General features: G+C 37.0%; 3 protein-coding genes across 4 annotated transcripts; 2 read left to right on the top strand and 1 right to left on the bottom strand.

Annotated features, from left to right (window-relative positions):
* The first annotated feature begins 451 nt into the window (after positions 1-451).
* On the top strand, positions 452-11721 carry LOC114525860 (delta-1-pyrroline-5-carboxylate synthase-like). Of its 2 annotated transcripts, XM_028547319.1 has the most exons (17): positions 452-676; positions 1348-1567; positions 2218-3509; positions 4296-4436; positions 4723-4833; positions 5375-5527; positions 6621-6641; positions 7278-7493; positions 7578-7746; positions 8113-8156; positions 8247-8567; positions 8806-8943; positions 9146-9341; positions 9435-9556; positions 9832-10018; positions 10329-10424; positions 11088-11721. In XM_028547319.1, exons 3-17 carry the CDS (start codon positions 3243-3245, stop codon positions 11345-11347), a joined length of 2442 nt encoding a protein of 813 aa, XP_028403120.1. In that variant the 5' UTR covers positions 452-676; positions 1348-1567; positions 2218-3242; the 3' UTR covers positions 11348-11721. The 2 variants fall into 2 exon arrangements, with proteins under 2 accessions (XP_028403120.1, XP_028403121.1); XM_028547320.1 differs by lacking the exon at positions 6621-6641.
* Positions 11722-11726: 5 nt separating this feature from the next.
* LOC114525863 (ras-related protein Rab-38-like) lies at positions 11727-12683 on the bottom strand. The gene has a single exon (XM_028547322.1). The coding sequence runs from the start codon at positions 12629-12631 to the stop codon at positions 11906-11908; it is 726 nt and encodes a 241-aa protein (XP_028403123.1). The 5' UTR covers positions 12632-12683; the 3' UTR covers positions 11727-11905.
* On the top strand, positions 12598-15902 carry LOC114525861 (ras-related protein Rab-32B-like). Its single transcript, XM_028547321.1, has one exon. It carries the CDS (start codon positions 14025-14027, stop codon positions 14766-14768), a length of 744 nt encoding a protein of 247 aa, XP_028403122.1. The 5' UTR covers positions 12598-14024; the 3' UTR covers positions 14769-15902.
* The last annotated feature ends 5183 nt before the right edge of the window (positions 15903-21085 follow it).

Genomic DNA, 21085 nt, shown 5'->3' with positions numbered 1-21085 from the left:
GGACTTTTCAATCGCATTCTTTGGGTCCATTTTTGGAAACCATGGTTATCTTTTAAAAACCACGCATGAGGTTAGCCTAGTAATCTAGGCCTTTCGCTCCCTGCTTTGTGTAATAGTGGCCGCGCAGAATATAGATCGTGGGAGACTAAGGAGAGGGGGAGGGAGCGAGAAGGCCTAGCACATTTCGCAAATTTGCCCTTCCGAGAACGATTTTTGCCCTTCGAGTGGTCCTGGGTCCTAATGCCTACACTGATGTTTCTTAAAAGAGTAAAGACATTTCTTATATAAAAAAAATATTCAAGGAAATAAATTTTTAAAAATATTCTTTTACTTTCTGTGCATATGGTCATGGATGGATCCGTCAATTCAGGTAATTCTTTATAATTTATTAATCTCGTGTTGTAGTGTCGAATTACCATATATGCGTATAACGTAGTATTGTGCAGGTGAGCATTCAAGCATGACAAATGGCTCGAAATTTGATATCGTCTTTATGTTAGGATTGTTTTCTTTTATAAGCATACAATATTTGTATTTTAACATTATATTCGTCCTTCATATAACAAACAAGAAGTATCGACTAGCTCGAGGAAGAGCTTATACAGTGCAAAGGATTTTACTCCCAGTCCAGAAAGTAAACAAGTGCGCAAGAAATCTAAACGACAACAAGACGAAGGTATGTGACACGTGTTTATATTCCTCCATTTCTTGCACTCATATGCAACTATATAACGTGGTAATATACTGTATTTTATGTTCGTGAAAATCATGATCAAATTACATGTAGTAAAGCATTTTTTGTTGTTTTAATGAGCGAGATTTGTATTAATTGTGTGGATACAATTGTATTTACACACAATTGAATCATGAGTAGTAATTCACAATACATGTCGAGATCATTGGGACATACAGATATTAATCTGTGATTATTATTATGTAATGTTTTGCTGCAATATTTTAGATAACAAAAACAGTTATAGTGCAATATAGGGGATGTAACAGTATTGTACACTATATTACTAATGACTGCTGCCCATTTTATTGTTTTATTATTTATAAGCTAATCTATTTATTATAAATGATTGTATACATTTTAGCTAGCCTGTGTGTATAAAACTGTCTGGCATTAGAGTAAGATCATCTGGCATTAGACAGGGTGAAAAAGCCAAAGTATAAAAGCCAAAGTACTGTGCATCAAGGTGCATTGCCCCTTGATAGGATAATAAATATGTATTGTATTAATCTCTGCATTGAGCCTAACATCTTATTGAAAATTAAGGCTCATTGAATATTTCTTATCCTTTGTTTAATCTATTTTCATAATGTAACTGTGATTTTCTTTTTAAGAATATGTTCGTCAAATATTTCCAAAGTTGTTTAAGTATGATGTTGGAAAGGAAATCAGTGTTTGTAATGCTATGAGTAATGTGAGGGGCTCTTGCCCAGATGTGCACATAACTCGACCTACATTGTGGAAATGCATACAAGAAGTTTTTCCTGGAAAAGTTACAGTTATTGAGAAACAAATTGGCTCACAGAAAGATGGCATTGATTTAAGAAAGAGGTTGTATCCTTCACTATGTAATTACATTACCACTTACTGTGATTACTAATTTATATATTTTCTGTGAAAATCTACTTTAGCAGCTATTTTGATGCATCATGTTCAGTTCAGGCTGAAATTGCACCTCAACTGTTGATGTATGGAAATGGGTTTGACTACTTTGAAATGTTCAAGTTTTAAAGCAGTTTAACTTATTTGAACCATCATTTTGAAAAAATTATAAGCCATCTTGTTTATTTAACACAATCATATCAGGTTCTTTTGTTTAATGAATTCCTCACATGCATACATCAACAACTGGGTTTGCCTAACTAAGCTGCTTCTTACATGTTTACTTTCAAATTACTGTGGTTAAATATTCAATTATATAACTGTATCATGCTCATGTTGCCATTATTTAATTGGCATTAATAAAACATGCTGTAAAGCATCAAGGTGCAAAAAAAGGAAATATGATTATATGAGCCAAGAATAAATATATTTAAATTGTGCTTCCAGTACAATGCATTTTGAATGTTAATCACTTGCATACAGAGGGCTGATGTGGTTGGATAATTATTTTAGATGTCAATCGACAGTAATGAAGAAACTGAAACAGAATCACCAGCATCTGCTTCTCAAAAAGCATCTTAATATCTTTAACATTTATGCAGATCTTTCTATCAAAACATTACAACTAAATCTGAAGTATACCTTGATGACAATGTACCATCAACACAGTTAGGAACTGGGAATCCTGCTCTTGATAAGTTGATGCATGAGAATGAGTTACTAAGGAAAGAATTAGCGAACTCTAAACAATTAACAAATTAGAAGCTATTGCAACAGATGGAGCGTTGTCAAACAAACAATGCAAGCAGCTGGATCATGAAATGGCTTCAATACGTCAGTTATATTCAATTGATTTTGAACATTTTGCAGAGCCATATGAAGAAGGCAATGTCGTGAAACCTGGTTTCTTCGGCAAAATTGCTACAGATATTACAGAAAAATGCCCTATACTAACTAGTATAATCAATTCTATTGCTGTGGGAAAGTCTGCTGAAAGGAATACAGGGAAATTAACAGACTTGCACATTCAAATTCAAGGCAGCCATCCAGGCAGTTATGGCATTAGATGATGTGAAAAGTGACCGATCTGCAAAACAAAGTGCCGTTTAAGATTTTTATAAATCTGTTTCGCATTTTTGCACTGGATGTGTGGGCATGCTAATCCACTCGTTTCCGCCATATTTAGTCATCTTAAAGGAAAAGCGTGCGCGAGACTGAAACCGAGTTTACGAAATGTACTAGGCCTTCTCCGCCGGAACCGTCACGAAAATTACCGATCAGCGTTTCTCAGCGTTTCCGGGTAACTAATTAACGGCGGTAGAAGGCCTATTAACTAGGCTAGCATGAGGTAAGCACGCACACTTATCCGTCGTCACGTTTTGGATGTTGCATCATCCGTACGTTCTCCGGTTCGTTCCGGCCGGAAACGACCAATCAGAAGGGCGGATATCGGACACGAAATTAAAAATTCCAAAACAATGGGGCAGTCAAAGAACGGAGCGTAAAACTTTGATAAGTTGTGGTTGAAATTGGCGATCAAATAAATGTGATAAAATGTCCTTTAAGCTTTGTATTTTGGTGTGAATTGCGTACTGACACCTACATTAGCTTTGAGAGCTTATATACTATGTATTCGCTCAGTAATCGGGCTTGTTTTGGCCTTCGTTCTGCCTTGAAGAGTCGCGTTGTATTTTGGCAACGTGGCTTAAGCAGTCAAGAGAACGGGAATGGCTTGACGAGCTTCGATGAACTCTACACGGGCAGAAAAGCTGCGCTACATCGTATGGAATTAAAGAACAAGAAAAGAGTTATGGTGAAGCTTGGTTCTGCCGTGATTACTCGCGAGGATGAGTGTGGTGTTGCTCTCGGAAGATTAGCCTCTATTGTAGAACAGGTTCACTTCAAATGTTGATCTTTATTATAATCGCATATTCTAGGCACAATGAACCGGCTATGTTTTTTTCTGTTGCACAGCAATGTTACCATAAGATAATATTATACAAACGTAGATTCGTAACTTTTCGTTTGCATGTTTTTAACAAAATAATTCGATGTAGGTCAACATTGGTCATTAAAATAGTACTGTACAATAATATTTACTTACCATATTAGTCACGACCCGATACGTGACTCATTCTTAATTAAAGCATGAATGGATCACAGCAAGCCTCAGGTTATATTTAGTTTTTTTTTGTTTCGTTATCATCTTATTATCTTTTGTTAATTATCATGTCGAAATTATTATCAAAAGCTGAGTCCTTACCTATTCCTGTCACAGTACCCCCCTGTATAAACGTTTAGCATCACTCCCTAGAGAAAACAGCATGTTATCTTGTGTGACACCTGACAAACCACTCCTTCCCTGTGGTCCACAGTGAATATTGTCATGTTGCTATACGTATAAGTGTCATAGATTTTAAAACCCACAGAGGAATATGAATTCAATATTATTACTGTGCAGTATTGCTTTATGATTTTGTACCCCAAAAGGCACAAGTCTACCCCCACATGCTCTGGTAAGCTGAGGCAGTGGATGCAACTGCCCCCTTTGCCCTGGCAGCCCTGGACGGTCTGTGTGAACTCTAAATTCCAATAGTTTCTTGCATTTCTATTGCATACATGACCAAAGCCTAATCAAAGCATAATATAGAACCTACAATGTCCATGAACATTTTACTAGATATCGGAACTACAACAGTTGGGTCATGAAATGATGTTGGTAACAAGTGGTGCGGTTGCATTTGGCAAACAGAGGCTTCGCCATGAACTGCTGTTGTCTCGTAGCATGAGACAATCCCTGAGACCAAACGAGCATCCGCAGGTACAGTAATGTACGTCAAATGAAAATTTACATGAAGTTTAGTTATGATAGCATATAACATATTAGTGCTTAATTCCACAGGTGCTTTTTCATAGCAAAATGCAAAATATTTCCTTTAAATGTTTCTTTTGAATTTTGACCACATGAATCAATTAATTCTGCTTCATTGCTCACAATACAAAAGAAGCAGGCGAAATATTTTACATTTCGCTTGAAAATTTAGCCTGTGGAATTGAGCTCTACAGAAGAAAACAAGTAGATTTAAAAATTTGGGGTATTTTTTTAGGGAAATTTACTTCCACAACTTGAGCCAAGAGCATGTGCTGCTGTGGGTCAGGGTGGGTTGCTGTCATTGTACGAAGCCATGTTTAGCCAGTATGGATTGACTTGTGCTCAGGTAATCAAAGAACTGATAACTTCCTCAAGAAATTTTCCTGAATACCCCCTGTACTAGGGGGAATTTCGTTTTAGTCTTTATATTTGTTTACATTTTTTTAGGCAAAGCCAATCAGAATGTCTAAATTTATAATACTTCATGTGAAATTGTAAATAATGTACCTACTTTTTTACTTGAAGTAGTCAAAATTTATGCATTCTGATTGGGTTGCTGAAAATGTAAAAACAAGCTTGCTGATTGGTACTGTACTTATATGATATGAATGACAGTTGTTGGCTTCACCTCCGGTTTTGCGCATCGCCTACGTTATTAATAGAAAATTGTGGTGTTTATAAATCCTTCCTCTGAACGATGTGAATGAATGGATAAGTTACAGATATTGCAATTGGGGCACTTAATACGTAAAGCGTACATAACTATTCACAATTTCACATCAATCAAAAGTATGAAATCACATTGAAAATTGAAGCAAAAAATGCAAGTGTAAATCGGCCTCTAGAATGATCTCATTTCAACGTGTTGTAAACAAATTCGCCCGCAGGTTCTCGTAACGACTCCGGATTTTAAAGATGCCGAACTTCGAAGCAATTTGAGGTCGACAATGGACGCGTTGATAAAAATGAATTGCATTCCAATAATCAACACGAACGATGCTGTTGCACCGCCACCCGGCGAAGACCACGACCTAAAAGGGGTGGGTATACTATTTCTTCCCTTTTAAATTTAGTTTATCATTAAAACAAGAAGGAATTTTGTTTTAAATTGACAATTTTTTTAAATTTTTCAGGCATATCCAATCAGAATGTCTGAATTGATATTTATGCATTCTGATATTTGATATTTATGCAATTTCTGCTTAGAAATGTAAACAAATTTACCGATTGGTCTAAAATGGAATTCTTTCTTGTTTATTATTGAACAAAGTTGTATATATTGTAAAAGAGATCAATTTGACAAAATACAGCTCGCAACAAAAATCGAAATTATATGCATGAAAACATATTTATTACCGTTCAGTTTCTTTGTAATATTGTCCAATAGAAGTTAGATATTCTTTCCGAAAGATCTTATAATGTGCTAAATGTGAAAATGTCTTGATGAATGAATTATATTAGATTCATGTTTTGAATCGAGTTCCTATATTTCGACGCCATCTTGAAAAATATGTAAACAAATTGCCGCCAAAATGACATACGACAATTTTTCACGTCCAATCAAAAGCCGTGTATCGCATTTTTTTCACACGTGATAAGATCGTACGTCCAATCAAATTGCATGAAATTAATTTTCCCAGTGAAATACGACTTTTATAGTAAATTTAATTTGATATTGAGTCTGCGATATAATAATGATCTAATCAAAGTGATAATATAATGATTACATGTATTTATAAATATTACACTCTATAATAAATAAATATGACTTTATGTTCGAATTAAATGTTTTGCTTTTCAATATAACAGCATCTTAAGCTCCTTGCTAGGACTATTAACCGCTGTAATTCCAAAGTGAGACTACAATCGATTAACTGACCATTCATTTAGTTATTTCACACCGTAAATTCAACAAATAATTCAATACATCAATCGATATTAATTACGAGTTTAAATATATATTTTATTTGTGCGAATTCTTTTTTTTATCTCGTACTAATCCTTTCCAAAACATAATTTACAAAAACATGTGCATACCATGGTTGATATTTTGAAAAGAAGCTCTTCTCCATGCATTGTCGTTTGAAATAGGTCATATTTACACAATATCCTTTATTTTATTTTATTTCATAGTTAAGAAGAAAGTCAAACTCGGTAAGTATCTTCCTAAAAAATCTTGCTGCGATTTTTATGTTGTGTAAAGCCTCGTTTTAAAAGCTTATTACATAAGAAAATCGTACCTGCGACAACAAAATAGATCACATTCTGTTAAACTTGAATAAAATTTTATCAAATATCTTAATTAATATTTGTATCTACATGTAGTCGGTGTACAGATTTTTGTATTATCCACTCATTAGATCATTAAATTATTATGTATAAGTTATGTCAACAAGCATTTAGCGAATAATAATAGACAAACTCTTAGAAACTTAAATTAGTATAATATTTATCTTCAGCTCGAGTCGTATATGAGCTGATAGCCAACTTTGTTGCGACTTATTGGCTATTAACCACATATGATGAAAGAGAATTGCAGCTATAATCGTTTAATGATATAGCCAGAACTTTATAATAATGAAAAGTCCAAACTTTTATTAGCTAAATTCCCATCACAAATTCTTACTATTTTTACTGTTTGTTTTCACTATACTCAACATATATGAGCTCAAATCTATACAGTGCATGAGTAGCTCAGCCAATCAGAATCAACAGCTCAGGCAAATCGGTGAGTAACTATTATAAAAACTGTTGATGATCATAGTGTTTTTCTTCCTATATTTATTGTAGATAATCAGTTTGAAGGATAACGACAGTTTGGCTGCCTTGCTTGCTGTAGAAATGAGAACAGATGTTTTAGTTCTGCTGTCAGATGTGGATGGAATATATACGTCGCCACCAGCTCGAAGCGATTCCCAACTCATCTCGACCTTTCATCCTTCAAATTTGGAAAACATCACTTTCGGTGAAAAGTCTAGAGTTGGTATGGGGGGAATGGAATCTAAGGTTTGTGTTTTAAAGCACAGTCGGTTTTGTGTCTGGTTCTCAACAAGGTAGCGGCTTCAATCGTTTTCTCCATTTTCTTTGCAGGTGAAGTCCTCAGTCTGGGCTCTTGAACGTGGAACGTCCGTGGTGATTGCGAATGGCGTTGGTTCCGAGTACCACGCTCTTTCAAAGATCTTGGCTGGTGGAAAAATAGGAACATTTTTCTCCCTTGCAGAGCAGACGGGGCCTTCGGTAGAGGACCAAGCTGAAGAAGGTGATATAATAGGGAAGATTTTAATTCGTGTTTAGCTAAATTGACTGTTTACCGGATAACTATATCGTTCAACTCACTAACTTAGTTTTTACTGGATAGCTTTATCAGTTCTAAACTGTTCTTCCTAGAGGTCCAGTAAGGATGATCTCTTATTGATCCAGTGTTACTACAGGAGGAAACCTAAACTAAACTAACTTGATTTATACTGGATAGCTCTATCAGTTTTAAACTGTTCTTCCTAGAGGTCCAGTAAGAATCATCTCTTATTGATCCAGTGTTACTACACAAGGAAACCTAAACTAAACTAACTGTATTTCCCCGAAACCCTGATGTTATTTTGAATCGCATTCTTTAACTCTTGCACAGCCAGAAGTGCCGGTCGAGCGTTGCAAGCACTGGAACCCGAGAAGGTTGGTCTGGTTTTTTCACGCCATTGAAAATTTTAAAGTATTGCATGTGGGATGAAAAATAAACAAGTTATTTTGGTTTATTCATGACAGCGTGCTGATATTTTGTATCGCCTTGCGGATCTTCTTGAAGAACGAACAACAGAGATTCTTGATGCAAATGGTCGTGATTTGGAAGCAGCGACATTATCCGAAAACCTCGAGCCGGCTATGTTGTCCAGACTCTCACTAACTCCGAGCAAAATCAACAATCTCGCCGCCGGAATCCGACAGATTGCCGAAAGCTCTCACGAGAATATCGGTCGGGTCCTCCGAAGAACGAAGGTTTCCGAAGATTTAGAGCTCGTTCAAGAGACAGCACCGATTGGTGTGTTGATGGTGATATTTGAATCACGTCCTGATGCATTGCCACAGGTAAATATACGAGCTTAATCCGTTATTAATCCGTAATTAATCCGTAATTAATCCGGCTGTTTTAAAGCCGGGAGTTTGTTTAAGCGGGTTGTGTTTAGTCACAAAACCTCAGCAATATGTACTAGGAATATTTACGGTTTATACATTAGTTACAATGAAGAAAGATATTCCAAGAAGCTAATTTGTTTTTTTTTGTGAAATTGGACCACAGAGACGACCATTTGTTTTAACACATTAGGTGGCCGCGTTAGGACTGAGTACTGGCAATGGTTTGCTGTTGAAAGGCGGGAAAGAGGCGTATCATAGCAACCGTTGTTTGCTGAAGATCGTCCAAGAGGCTGTGTCAAGACATGCTCCGAGAACGGCCGTACAATTGGTAGGGAAACATGTAATATTTTTCTTCAGTATTCCCTGGGGTAGCCCATAAGTATGTGTGTCCAGTTTTGTATTGCGCTCTGCAATGCCGAGACGCCACAGACCGCAATATGAAACGAAACAAAATCCCCAATTAAGACGTTCGCTTTGCCGACCCATGCCTTTACAATACCTCATGTAATACGTATAATTTGTTGTTAAAGATAAGCACTCGGGAAGCAGTGAGTGATCTTCTCAAACTAGAAGGAATAATTGATCTCGTCATACCTCGTGGCTCCAACGAGCTGGTTCAGCAAATTCAAGAGAAAAGCAAAGGGATACCTGTGCTCGGTCACGCGGAGGGAATATGTCACGTGTTCGTTGATAAAGAGGCAGACCCTGCGATGGCTATTCGCATTGGTAAGCGGTCTTAAGTATCGATAGGATAAAACTTCATATCATTTTTTCATAAGAGCTTAAAACTTAAAAACTACTTTTTGTGTGATCTTTCAGTGATTGACTCAAAGTGTGACTATCCAGCGGCCTGCAATGCTATGGAAACCTTACTCATCCACAAAGATCTCATTGGAACGCAAACATTCCAGGATATTCTTAACAACTTAAGAGACAAACAGGTAGGTGCAAGTCATAGTTATAAATGCTCTGGGTCGGTGGTATAAAACTGCTATAACTGCATTCGAAGTAGCTTAATCGTGGTTATCTCAAATCAGAAACCTGATTGGCTTTCTCTGCCAGTAACTATGCCTAAAAAATTGACCACCTTTTTCATAACCTTCCGAGATGATGTATAAATGCCTTTATTTAAACATCCGTAACGTATCTACTCTTTCACATTCATCAAAAGAAGAAAATCGAGGCCTTTATGCTTATGCCTCTTTTGATATCATAGGTTGTAGTTCATCCAGGAATGCGTTTAGCTAAGGCGTTGCCGTTTGGTCCAATGGCTGCGACATCGATGCGAAAAGAGTACGGGGCATTGGAATGCACGATGGAGATCGTGGATAATGTTGAAGACGCTGTCAATCATATTAATATATATGGTAGTTCCCATACCGATACCATCGTAACGGACGACGGTAGGTTCGAACGTTTTATTTGATGTCTTAGGAACAGCGGATGTTATTATCTCTGAGCGCTGAACTCTATATCGGAACTGGATCGATAATTGACGGTCATTTGGCCAAATCAAGTTGAAGCCGGTTTGAGGACCAGTGCCAGTATCTTCTGTTAAGAAGATTGATGCTGACACTAGTGCTGAATTTGGCTTTAAAATGGCCGAGACGTTTCAGTTCAGATAGAGTTCACTATTTCACATATAACAAGTGTCGAACCAATCACCTAGCAACCATTGAACTATAAGTAAACTGTAATGCTATGTATTTTCAGATGAAGCAGCGCAGATGTTCCTGAAGGCCGTCGACAGCGCGTGTGTGTTTCACAATTGCAGTACTCGCTTCGCGGATGGCTATCGTTTCGGCCTGGGTGAGTCGTTGTTAAATATCATATACCTTCTTCTGTTACGTAACTCGCATTGAATCAAAGTGAAAAGTGCAGAGCATGCGCACTCTTGAAATTGCATTGCGAATTTCGAGTGCCATTGATCGAAACCTGATCTTAGGTAACAAAATAGTCAAAATGGCGGCAAATATCGGCGATTTTAAATACGCCAGCCCGTAACTTCGGCGCAAACTGCAAACTGCAGTTGGAATGAAAACAGAGTAAAGCACAAAACTTAATGCGTTCTAATTTTATATAAACCCGTATGTTAACGTGTTTAAATGTCTGTGAAATGAATTTAACAGCAGCCCTTGCGCATCAGTGCTGCGTATAAAAAATGTGGAACTCCATTATTCACATTTTTTTACATGTTTCTAAAGTCATCAACTCTCTCTCTCGTATTCATTTAGAAGCACAGCGCGATGCGCAGCGAAGCAATATCCCAATACATGATACTGATTTAGGAAGTATAGAAGTTCAAATTATTAACAAAGCGCCCTTGGAAAGCGCCTTTGGAAATTATTGCCCAATTTTTTTTACAAGCAGTGCCTTTCTATTCTGAACAGTTTCTTAGTATACATGTTCAGAAAGGTTTGCTGTTTTAAATGAATTCAAATAATAAAATAATCGTCTTTCGACGTGTTTAAGGTGCTGAGGTTGGCATCAGCACGGGCCGAATTCACGCTCGTGGCCCGGTGGGTGTTGAGGGACTTTTGACTACACGATGGGTCCTCAAGGGGCACGGTCAGACCGTGGCGGACTTTGCCGAAGGAGGCAGCCTTCGATACCTGCACGAAACCTTGCCGTTGACCGAGGAGGAAGTACAGGACATTGAGGGTGAAATAGGGACTGGCGAGGACATCGAGGATAGCCAATACGAAAAGGACAATATTGGCAAAGGTGGTTGAGAATCCCCAGAGTCCTTATTTTTGAGGACTCTAAATGCAGCCGATATTTTAACTGCTACAAACGTTTTCCTTATTTTTTTACATTATATTCAGGGGGGAGGTTATAATGTCACTGAACATCTCCGGCGCGGCAACATTACAAGGATTGGGATCCATATGGGATGATTTTACAATTTTATTAGATGAAGTACAGGTACCGAAATTACCGCCATTTCGAGTGGCTCCACTTTAATGTAATCACGTTTCCAGTTATTGGTTAAAAGGAAAAATATTTCCTTTCTAATAATTTATCGTCGACTTAAGCCGGTTTTCCACTAGCGATATTTTTCGCGCGAAGCGACTTTACTCCTTTGTATTTGAGCAATTTGTTCCAGATGGTTGCAGTTGAGAGCTCTGGAACAAAAGTAAAATGTCGATTTGCGCGAAAAATATCGCTAGTGGAAAACCGGCTTTACGGCTACAAACTGATCAAAAAACTAATCTAAGCCGTTCATCATAGGTATTGTAAAAATAAAACTTCCAGGCCAGATCTAGGCCTCTAGTGTTATTAACGCGGCTTTATACTGCTGATGTCCTGTTTCCAGAACAAATTTCGTTTATAAGCGTGACCATGGCTTTCCCAAGTACACTGTTCTCCCCAGCACTACGTTCACATAGCTCGAACCACGCGAAAAACCCATGTTCTTCACAAAATCTGTCCATTTCCTCCGTGGACTCCATTACCAAACCCTGACCGATCCATTTCGGTGGTGTTTTGTATGCATTATCAACAATCAAAACAAATGGAATATCTGTCTCGGGGTAGGCCGAGCAAGAGACGTGATGCTTCCATTTTATGGCACTTTTCATTGAGGAGCAATTTGCACCCCAAAAAACAATGACGCCGCTTGTAAATCTATAGTAAACTTTGCACATTGTACTTCCGGGATCTTGTTGTCTGTCACATTCCATTATATTCCATATTTGTAAGTGAATTTCGTTGCCTGACGTGTCGTGCAACTTTTTCATGTCGAAATCGACGCCTATTACAGGACTATAGTAATCTTTTGTTGTTACAGGTTTAAGAACGTAGTCTTTTATATAAACTGCTTTACTGAAAGCGCCTGAACAATCTCCAACGCAAATTACTTTGAAATGTAACTTCTTACAGCCATACCATTTCTCAAGTTCTGTCTCGCAGTTTGTCTTGAAAGTAGTCATTTCAAATTCATTTCTTTCTTCTGTACTTTGGTTTTTTTTTGATTTGGTAGTTTCAGTCGCCATCAATCTGTAAGCTTTAGCCATTATACGAAAATTCTACTTGGCTATCCACCTCTATGTTACTAAATTTTATACGAATTCACATTCAAAGAAGGCCGGAAGGAGATTATTTTAGTTATCACGTGAGTTAATATGTTAATTGTAAGGATTTAAATTTGACCTCGTCAACTTGCAACAAGACAGACAATCGATCAAACTTTCTGTTCCCGCTAATATACACTAAACTAAGTGACATTTAAAGCTATTTTTTGCCACTTTCACAGTTGTTATTTGTAGCTATACTTAGCTATATAATAGTCTAATATTTGTTTGGAAAATGTGATGCAAGGTTTGAGTCTTGGATGCAAAGTTTGGATCGTGTACGCCAAGCTAAACTATTACTATCCGGCATAGTATGTTTCAAAGGCTTTTCTATAACAACATTCATCCTTGTCAACGTAACCAAAGTTGTGGAAATTAGTATAATAACTTATAATTTCTAAACTTCGGCGTTTTTTGTTTGTCAGATAATTTGTCAGATAATTTTCCAGATAACTTTGAGCATGCGTGTCCGTGTACAGCGGTATCATGAATAATCATAAATAATGATTATAATTGAAAGCAAAATGAAAGCATATTCAAATTCTTAAGATATAGTCTGTTACCATCCAGAAGAATAGCAAACTACACAGGAAGGTCAAGTGTCTAATAGCAGCATTTCATTACAATGTTCAATTTGACTATTTTAGGCCGGAAAGCAATCTTTTGTGTCTTATCTTTCGAGGAAAAAACACACTAGAAAATGAACTATCTTTACCCTTTAACCGGCAAGCCTGGGTGAAGTTACTATCGGTAGCGAGAGATTTAGGGTCAGTGCTTTGGGATAGTTTCCTATATACTGAAATATTCTCAGACTTCGCAGATAATGTGAATTTTAGAAGCGGCAGTTTTTGTATTTTAATATATAGCTAAATATAGTTGCTCTATCAAAAATATGCAATTCTGAATGCGTAAGAGATGTAAGATAAATTTCTGACATTTTTCTACTCTCGCCCTGATAAGAGATACGATGAGTGTTCAACGGCACCATTTTGTTGAGTTTTTTGCGTTGTATATGAGCTACAACCCCTCTCCCTTTTTGCCCTCAGAGTTGAAGGTTTACAGTTGAAAATGACAACGATAAATACAGTGAAATATATAAATTTATGCATTATCATTCGTTTATCATCGAGAATTTTAAATATGTACTGGGCATTGTTTCTTCATGAAAATTTTATGAAAACAATCACCGTGATGTTGCAATTATCCAAAATATTACGTAAACCATATCATTAATTTCCTCTTTGTGGCAATAATATAGCTAACATGAAAGAGTATTATTTAAATACTATGTAAATCTGACATATTACAACGGAATTCGAGTGCTTTAGCCGAAGATATGGCCGAAGCTTGTGTTATTACGGTGAACAACAGTTCTGAACTGCAGGGCAATCGCGAGAAGGAGCTTAAAATGAACACGTTTTCATCAGATGTCAAAACAAGAGACACCAGTTCAGACAAGGCGGAAGTAGCCATTGTTGACATTGCTTCGTATGCTGGAAAGAAATCGTTCAAAGTTGCCTGTGCCGGCGATTATTTCGGAGCGCGATGGAGTAAAGGTGTATACATCGATGACTACACCTCGTCGGATGGTATTATCGCGGAAACTCCGAATAATTTGCCGGTAATAGGGGCTAAATTTGCCGTGAAATGCTTGTACGATACGTCGGGCAACGAGATACAACTTAAAATTTGGAATTTAGCCGAGCATCGAAGATATTTTTCCGTTAATAGCAAATTGTATCGAAACTCCGATGGCGCCATCGTGTTTTGGGGCGCGAAATGTGATTCGCTGGAAAGTGTTTTGAAATATAAAAACGAAATACGGACACTCGAGCCAAATATTCCTATCATATTACTCGTTGATAATGTATTTCAGCCATCGACAAAGTGGATCGGTCAGGGTTTGGTAATGAACTCCAGAGAAGAAATGGATAATTTTTGCTCGGAACATGGATTTTTCGCGTGGTTTGAAATGTTGGAACGTGGTGCCGGGGTGAGAGAACAGTGTTTTCGGACGAGCTATGTCGACGCTCGTGAACGAAATTATCACAAGAAACGAACGTCAGAAATGACAAAATGAATGACCCTAATTTTACTCCGTATCGTATACGAACAATGTCAAAATTACATATTTATTCATCGAAACGTCTTGGATTAACCCAATAATTCATAAATCAACTCAATCCCGTTAGCCTGTGATATATAAACTGTAAACTATTTAATCATCTGTATTCTGACTTAACTTTAAGCCTGTTTACATGGTCACGTGCAGTTAATCGAGATATATTGAAATGATTTTGAGGTATTAAAATTAGTCTTGATGCAATCAAACAAGCACATGCTCAAGTCGGAACGACTATGCCGCTCCAGGATCATGTTATTTACTTATTTCAATACCTCAAAATTATGTCACGTCTAAGCTAGATCATACAAACTGCTCTGTACATGTTAACCACGGTTGCCAGGTTACTGAATGAATACGCAAAATATTTCCATGCATGTATTTTCACAAAGATTTCTTTGTCTTACTGTAAACAAAGAATTCAAAGGACTGTCTATAGCAATGTTTAACCTCTTCTATTCTGTAATTTGACAACCGCAATGTTGACTAGGAACTAGGAAGGGCAAAACCGTTTTTAGTTTCTTCATGAAAACATCAAGATCGATGATTCAAGTGTGAATATTTGATAAGAGGTTTTCAAAATAATGTGAATTATTTAATACAAATATAAAGCTATATTATTATGTTTAACGAATAATATTTGAATACTCTATTGACAAGCCTGGTTATAAACGTAAAACGCTGTGAAAATCTCCAAGGTTTTTGAAAAACGAGTGCATGTATGCCTTATAATGAATTTTCCTTGGTTCTGACGGAAATGAGTGATGACGTAAAATTTTTTATGGCATAATCGTAATCTTGCCCGAAGGGTCCAGGGACGTGGATGATTTTGTTCGTTTCCAGTCCTTAATTCGGAAATCAGCGCCAACTGTACCAATTCTATTGCTTATCGATGTGTTGAAAACGCCAAGAAAATCGATCGGTCAGGATTTGGTAGTGAATTCCACGACGGAAATGGACGATTTCTGTCTGGAACATGGATTTTTTGCGTGGTTTGAAATGTTTGAACGTGGCGCCGGAGTGGCAATCGAGTGGTTTTGGACGAGGCATGTTGAAACTCGTGGACGAGCTTATTGCGATGAAATATTAGATAGCCTAATATTTGATCACACGCCTAATCCCACTAAAAGATTTGCGGAAACGATCTGCAAAATAGTTGAAAAATTAAAACAAAACCTAGCCGATTTATAATAGCCTAATGCATTGGTCTTATTTACAACACCTTATATACGACGGGTTCGACAAGACCAAAATATAATATTTTTAGCGGCGGTCCACCACCCTGATACTCTATCTAGAGAACGGGATATCGTGGTATGGACGTAAGCCCAGTTTACACTACACTCGATTTATTGGCACGGCATGGCTAAAATAGGTAACGTACCCATTTCATCTGTACTCGGCCATTGTTTTGGTAGCCTGGACATTAATAAAATTGGGTACGGGTACCAATTTCAGCCGTGCAGTGCCAATAAATTTAGGGTATTGCAAACGGAGCTGTAGTTTACCGTTTTAAAACGCGTGCGCGTTATATAACTGCTGTTAATAGTTAAATGTTCCGCTCTTTAATTGAGCCCCATTACATTATAAAAGAGAGCTTGAATTTAGATTGGCATTTACGGCAAACACCAAAACGCTAGTAAACTTTGTGTTTTAACTCCACGCTCTTAAAGTGTGCAGCTATTTCACAAAATTACAAACGTTCTGCATAAAAACTCGTGTGCTCAGCAGTGATGTAAGAAAGCAACTGCGATTGCTTATGTATTTAGCAAAGCAGTAAATGCAGCTTTGCACTGTATGGTCATGTTTGCCGCATAAAATATGATGTTTGAACGAACGGTTGTGGGTGATGCAGTTGTATGAGTCGGTGATGTGCTCGTGACACCCATACGGAGTCTGGACGGCAAAGCTGAATTTGCTGCTTTGCTAAATACATCAGCAATAGTCTATTGAGTTCTTACATTACTGCTGAACATCACGAGTTTCATGTAGAACGTTTATAATTTAGCGAAATTGCTGCACGCTGTAGGATTGTGGAGTTGAACACAACGTGTTGTTATCGATTTGGCGTTTGTCGTAAATTTGCGGTGACTTTGAAGCATTACAATAAGTACAATAAGTGTTTTTGGAGCCAAGCAAGCGCATGTTATTGTCGAGATAATTCACTAATCTGACGTTACACTGGTTAAAGTAACTGTACCTTTCAAAAACTGAGCCAGAATTTGAGAGAACTTCCGGAGTATCAATTGATAGCAATTAATCCATCACGCACGCGAACCACAGGGAGAGTCTTTCTGAGTAACTATGTAGTTGTAGTTGAATAGTTAGGACTTTATGTTGAATCAGGTCTAAATCAATTTTAAGGATTTAATCCATCACGCGAACCCCAGGAAGAGTCTTTCTGTGTAGTTATGTATTTAATAGTTACGACTTTTTTGCATCAGGTTCTAAATCAATCTTGAGGAGTTAATCCATCACGCGAACCTCGCATGGAAGAGTCTTTCTGCATGAGTAACTCTGTATTTTAATAGTTAAGACTTCATTTTGAATCAGCTTCTAAATAAATCTCAAGTCTTACGTTGATAAAGACAACCTTGACATGAAGTATATAGAATATATATAGTGTATATCCAGATAATCCAGTGTAATATTAGATCAGTGAACTCAGTCCAACCTCAGTTAACGGCCTGGCTAACTCAGTAAGATTTTTCCCGAAGCTCTGACTGACTATTGACTGAGCATAAATGGTATCTTCTCGTGTTTATATAACTTACTTATTTTATATTTATACTTATTTTGAAAACTTTGAAGTCATTCCGCACGTTGTATAAGCTCGGTTTCTGGCCTCAGTAAGATCTCCCCCAAGAGAAAACTATGAACTATTGATAAATTGAGCAGAGCTGGTATGTTCTGTTGTTTATAACTTATCATTTTATTCTATATTTATATTTATTTTGAGTACTTCGAAATCATTCCACGCGTTGTATATAAGCTCATGCAGTGTCCTGCCTTAGTAAATTTTCTTCGAGAAAAACTCTGAACTATTGTTAAATTGAGCATATAGCTGGCGTGTTCTCGCGTTTATAACTTACTTATAGCAAGCATTATTCAAAAATAAACTTCGATCTTTGTTAGACAATGGAAAGTTATTTGCAAACAATACTTAAAGTACTTGGTCTTCATAGCCAAAGGGTGCCTTGCTACTTTAAACAATAGTTTTATTATCCCTTTTGATGTTAAAAGGATATATTAATATCCCTCTTTTGATGTCGCCGGGAAATTTAAGAATATGGTAACCTTGAATATCTCACTGTTCATGCCACGAGATCGATATTTAGATATCTCTTATTTGATGTCAGAGGAATATTTAAGTATCCTCTTTTGATGTCAAATGGGTATTTACTATTCCTTATTTGATGTCATACAGATATTTGAATATCTTGTTTTGATGTCAAAGATATATATCTTAATATTCCGCTTGTAATACCAAAGCGATATTTGAATATTCCTCTTGTAATGTCAAGCTGGTATTAAACCTTGGCTTGGCTCAAGTATCGCCCTTTTACTTATAAAACGGAAAGCGAATTCAAAATGTTGTTTCTCGACAATACTGAGTTTTATTTCATTTAAAAATTTGCATTCACCTCAAATTTAGGCAGTGGTTCGTTGTAAAATGTACGTTAAGTTCTAAGGCTAGGTACTGGCTCGTTCAAGGATCGCCTTTTCAACATCATCGCGAGATTGGATTCGTACGTTTTTTTTATAGTAACGTGCTCGAAAGGTCTTAAAGGATTAAATCTAAACGTGTGTGTTTTTTACGACTTCATGTGCATGTGTATCCGTCCATCACTAGCTTCCAGAGCACGCCCCACGGCTATTCTTGTCTCAAAGTCAAGGCGCGAATGTTCGCTTTTTTACAACAATAGAAATAGGCTAAGCGTAGGTGAAATGTGCAACTATTTATGTGCAATGAATTGCACGTGTAAGATGAGCACAAGAAAACATTGGTAAGTAAAATTTAAACCGTGAGATCGATTTTTTATAACTCTGACGTACACGACTCACGTTTTCTTCATGAATGGTGGCTCGGCCACAAAATATTCTCACCAACTGCTTTTGAGATTCTGTTTAAAAAAACAGAGCCATTATACCCATTTCCTTTTACTGTCATTTTCAATTGAGTCTACGTGATTTTGCGAAGTTCTTCCCGAACTTCAAAGTGTTTTTATGCTCCCAAGTTCATGAATGATGCGTTGAAATTGCGCACGTACGTTGGACCAAGGCCCCGTTATGATTGAGTTGTTTATATAAGCTGGGATTATCAACATATGATAAACTTCGAAACATTTTATGATTTTTTCGAAGGAACTTCGCCTGTAACATATCAGTCATTATGGTAGAAATTGCTTCGAGTATACCTTAGAATTCAGCCTGTGCTGAAGCATGCAAATAGATTGCTACTTCGATTAAATAAGCTTAGCAAGTTCACGTCCTATACCGCCTTTTAAACGAAAAATAGACATGCAAGTGAATGCTTTCTTAGACGTTTTTACATTCATGAATTTGAAATGATGCTATAACGAAATGTATATAGTATAGATCTATAGTAAATATCATTATGTTTTTATTTTGGGATGAATTTGAAAGAGACATAATATCATTAAAAAATGGCAATGCTCAACGGCACGGAATACGCTATCAGATGAAAATGAGATGTATAAAATATTCAGTAAAGACAGGATAAAAAAAATATGACGCACGCATGAAAGTCATTAGTGTAACCTGTTTGTCTAGTACGCTTGACCTGCGAGTGAAGTATGTTGTTTGCACAGAGTTTTCTACGCAGATTCACTTCGAATTCGCTAGCAAAGAAGGTTGTGTTTTTCACGATTTAGCCCCCGTGTTTTGCAGTGCGAAATTTCCTCGAGATCCTTGATTATACATACACGTAGGTGTTAATGAGACAAAAACAACAGCGAATTAAATCAGATCAAGTTATCAAACTAAGGTATAATTAATGGCGGGCCGATAGATAACAAACAAACAAACTACTGCCTGATGTGTTTTCTTCGAGCGCTAAGTATTTTTCTCGGCGTTGTAATGATAATTTAATACCCTTTGCTATTTCAAATGTGAAAAAGATTAACCGTAAATCATTGCTCTTATTTAATACCCGCGTTTTTTTGGTTATATAGTGACACATATTCGTTTTATTACATGGGATATGTATTCGTATTATGCTCTAAAAGATAAGGAAGGGAAGAAATGTGATACAACGGAGATAGATATCACTCGTTAAAACTATTTTGTTTATTGTCTAGTACTTTTATCGCTTTGGTTTGCTTTTTCATTTTTGCGAAATCAGTTTGCGTGGCGGTGTACAGTGTTTGTGAAGAGTGAAGCTTCGGCAAACAAAATATTTTGTGGGCAATTGTTTCACCAATCCGATTTGACGTACACACAAAGCACCTGTCCTGATAAGGAATTGTTTCAAAGGGTCTCGTGTGCTCATGTGTACATATCTCGAACGCCAATCACGAAGGCAGATGCTCTATTGCCCTCGCTACGCTAGCTGATACAAAGTGCAGAACGTGTAAACATCTCGTGGAGTGAAGTCTTGTATTTAAACCAACGGAAACTGCCTTTGATTTCAAAGTGGGATGTTACAGGGTTAAGATAAAAAAAGCTATACGCAAGTTATCGAAGGTCAGGAAAGGCGAAATTGGGGACGGTCCCATTAGCACAGGAATATCACGTCTCTTCACGCTAACAGGAATTGTGACGGAATCTGTGCTGATAGTTGAATGCACTGTTACATAACACACATATAAGCGTACGTCTCCAACCGAATCACACGTTGTTTGCTGAGAGGGAAACCAAGATTGGACTGGAGCATTCATCTCATCAATTTCAGAAGAGAAATTGGCGTATCAAACTAATCAAGGTATTTCGATATTCTATATTTTCCGTGTAAGCACATATTGATTGATGTTAATAAAGAGATGAATATACATCATAGACACATTTAAACAGATAAATAAACCTGATCCTGTATTAAGTCCAAAATTAAATCATTATATACTATTATTTTAAACAGTAAAAGCTTGGGGTTTTTTAATACATAACACATTTTTAACAGGATACGAACTTAGATTTTCACATATACTGCTATTTTAAAAAGATCCTCTTTAATGAGCACTTAGAGCGCTTTCCTTACATGGTGATAAAACCATTTGTTAGGTGTTAATGGTGAGAGAGCTTGCTAATTAATGCCC

This window comes from Dendronephthya gigantea, unplaced genomic scaffold (genome assembly GCF_004324835.1).
Source record: "Dendronephthya gigantea isolate DGI-Jeju-01 unplaced genomic scaffold, DenGig_1.0 000036F, whole genome shotgun sequence".
NCBI classification, from domain to species: Eukaryota; Metazoa; Cnidaria; class Anthozoa; order Malacalcyonacea; family Nephtheidae; genus Dendronephthya; species Dendronephthya gigantea.
This window is presented reverse-complemented; position numbering and strand designations above follow the sequence as displayed.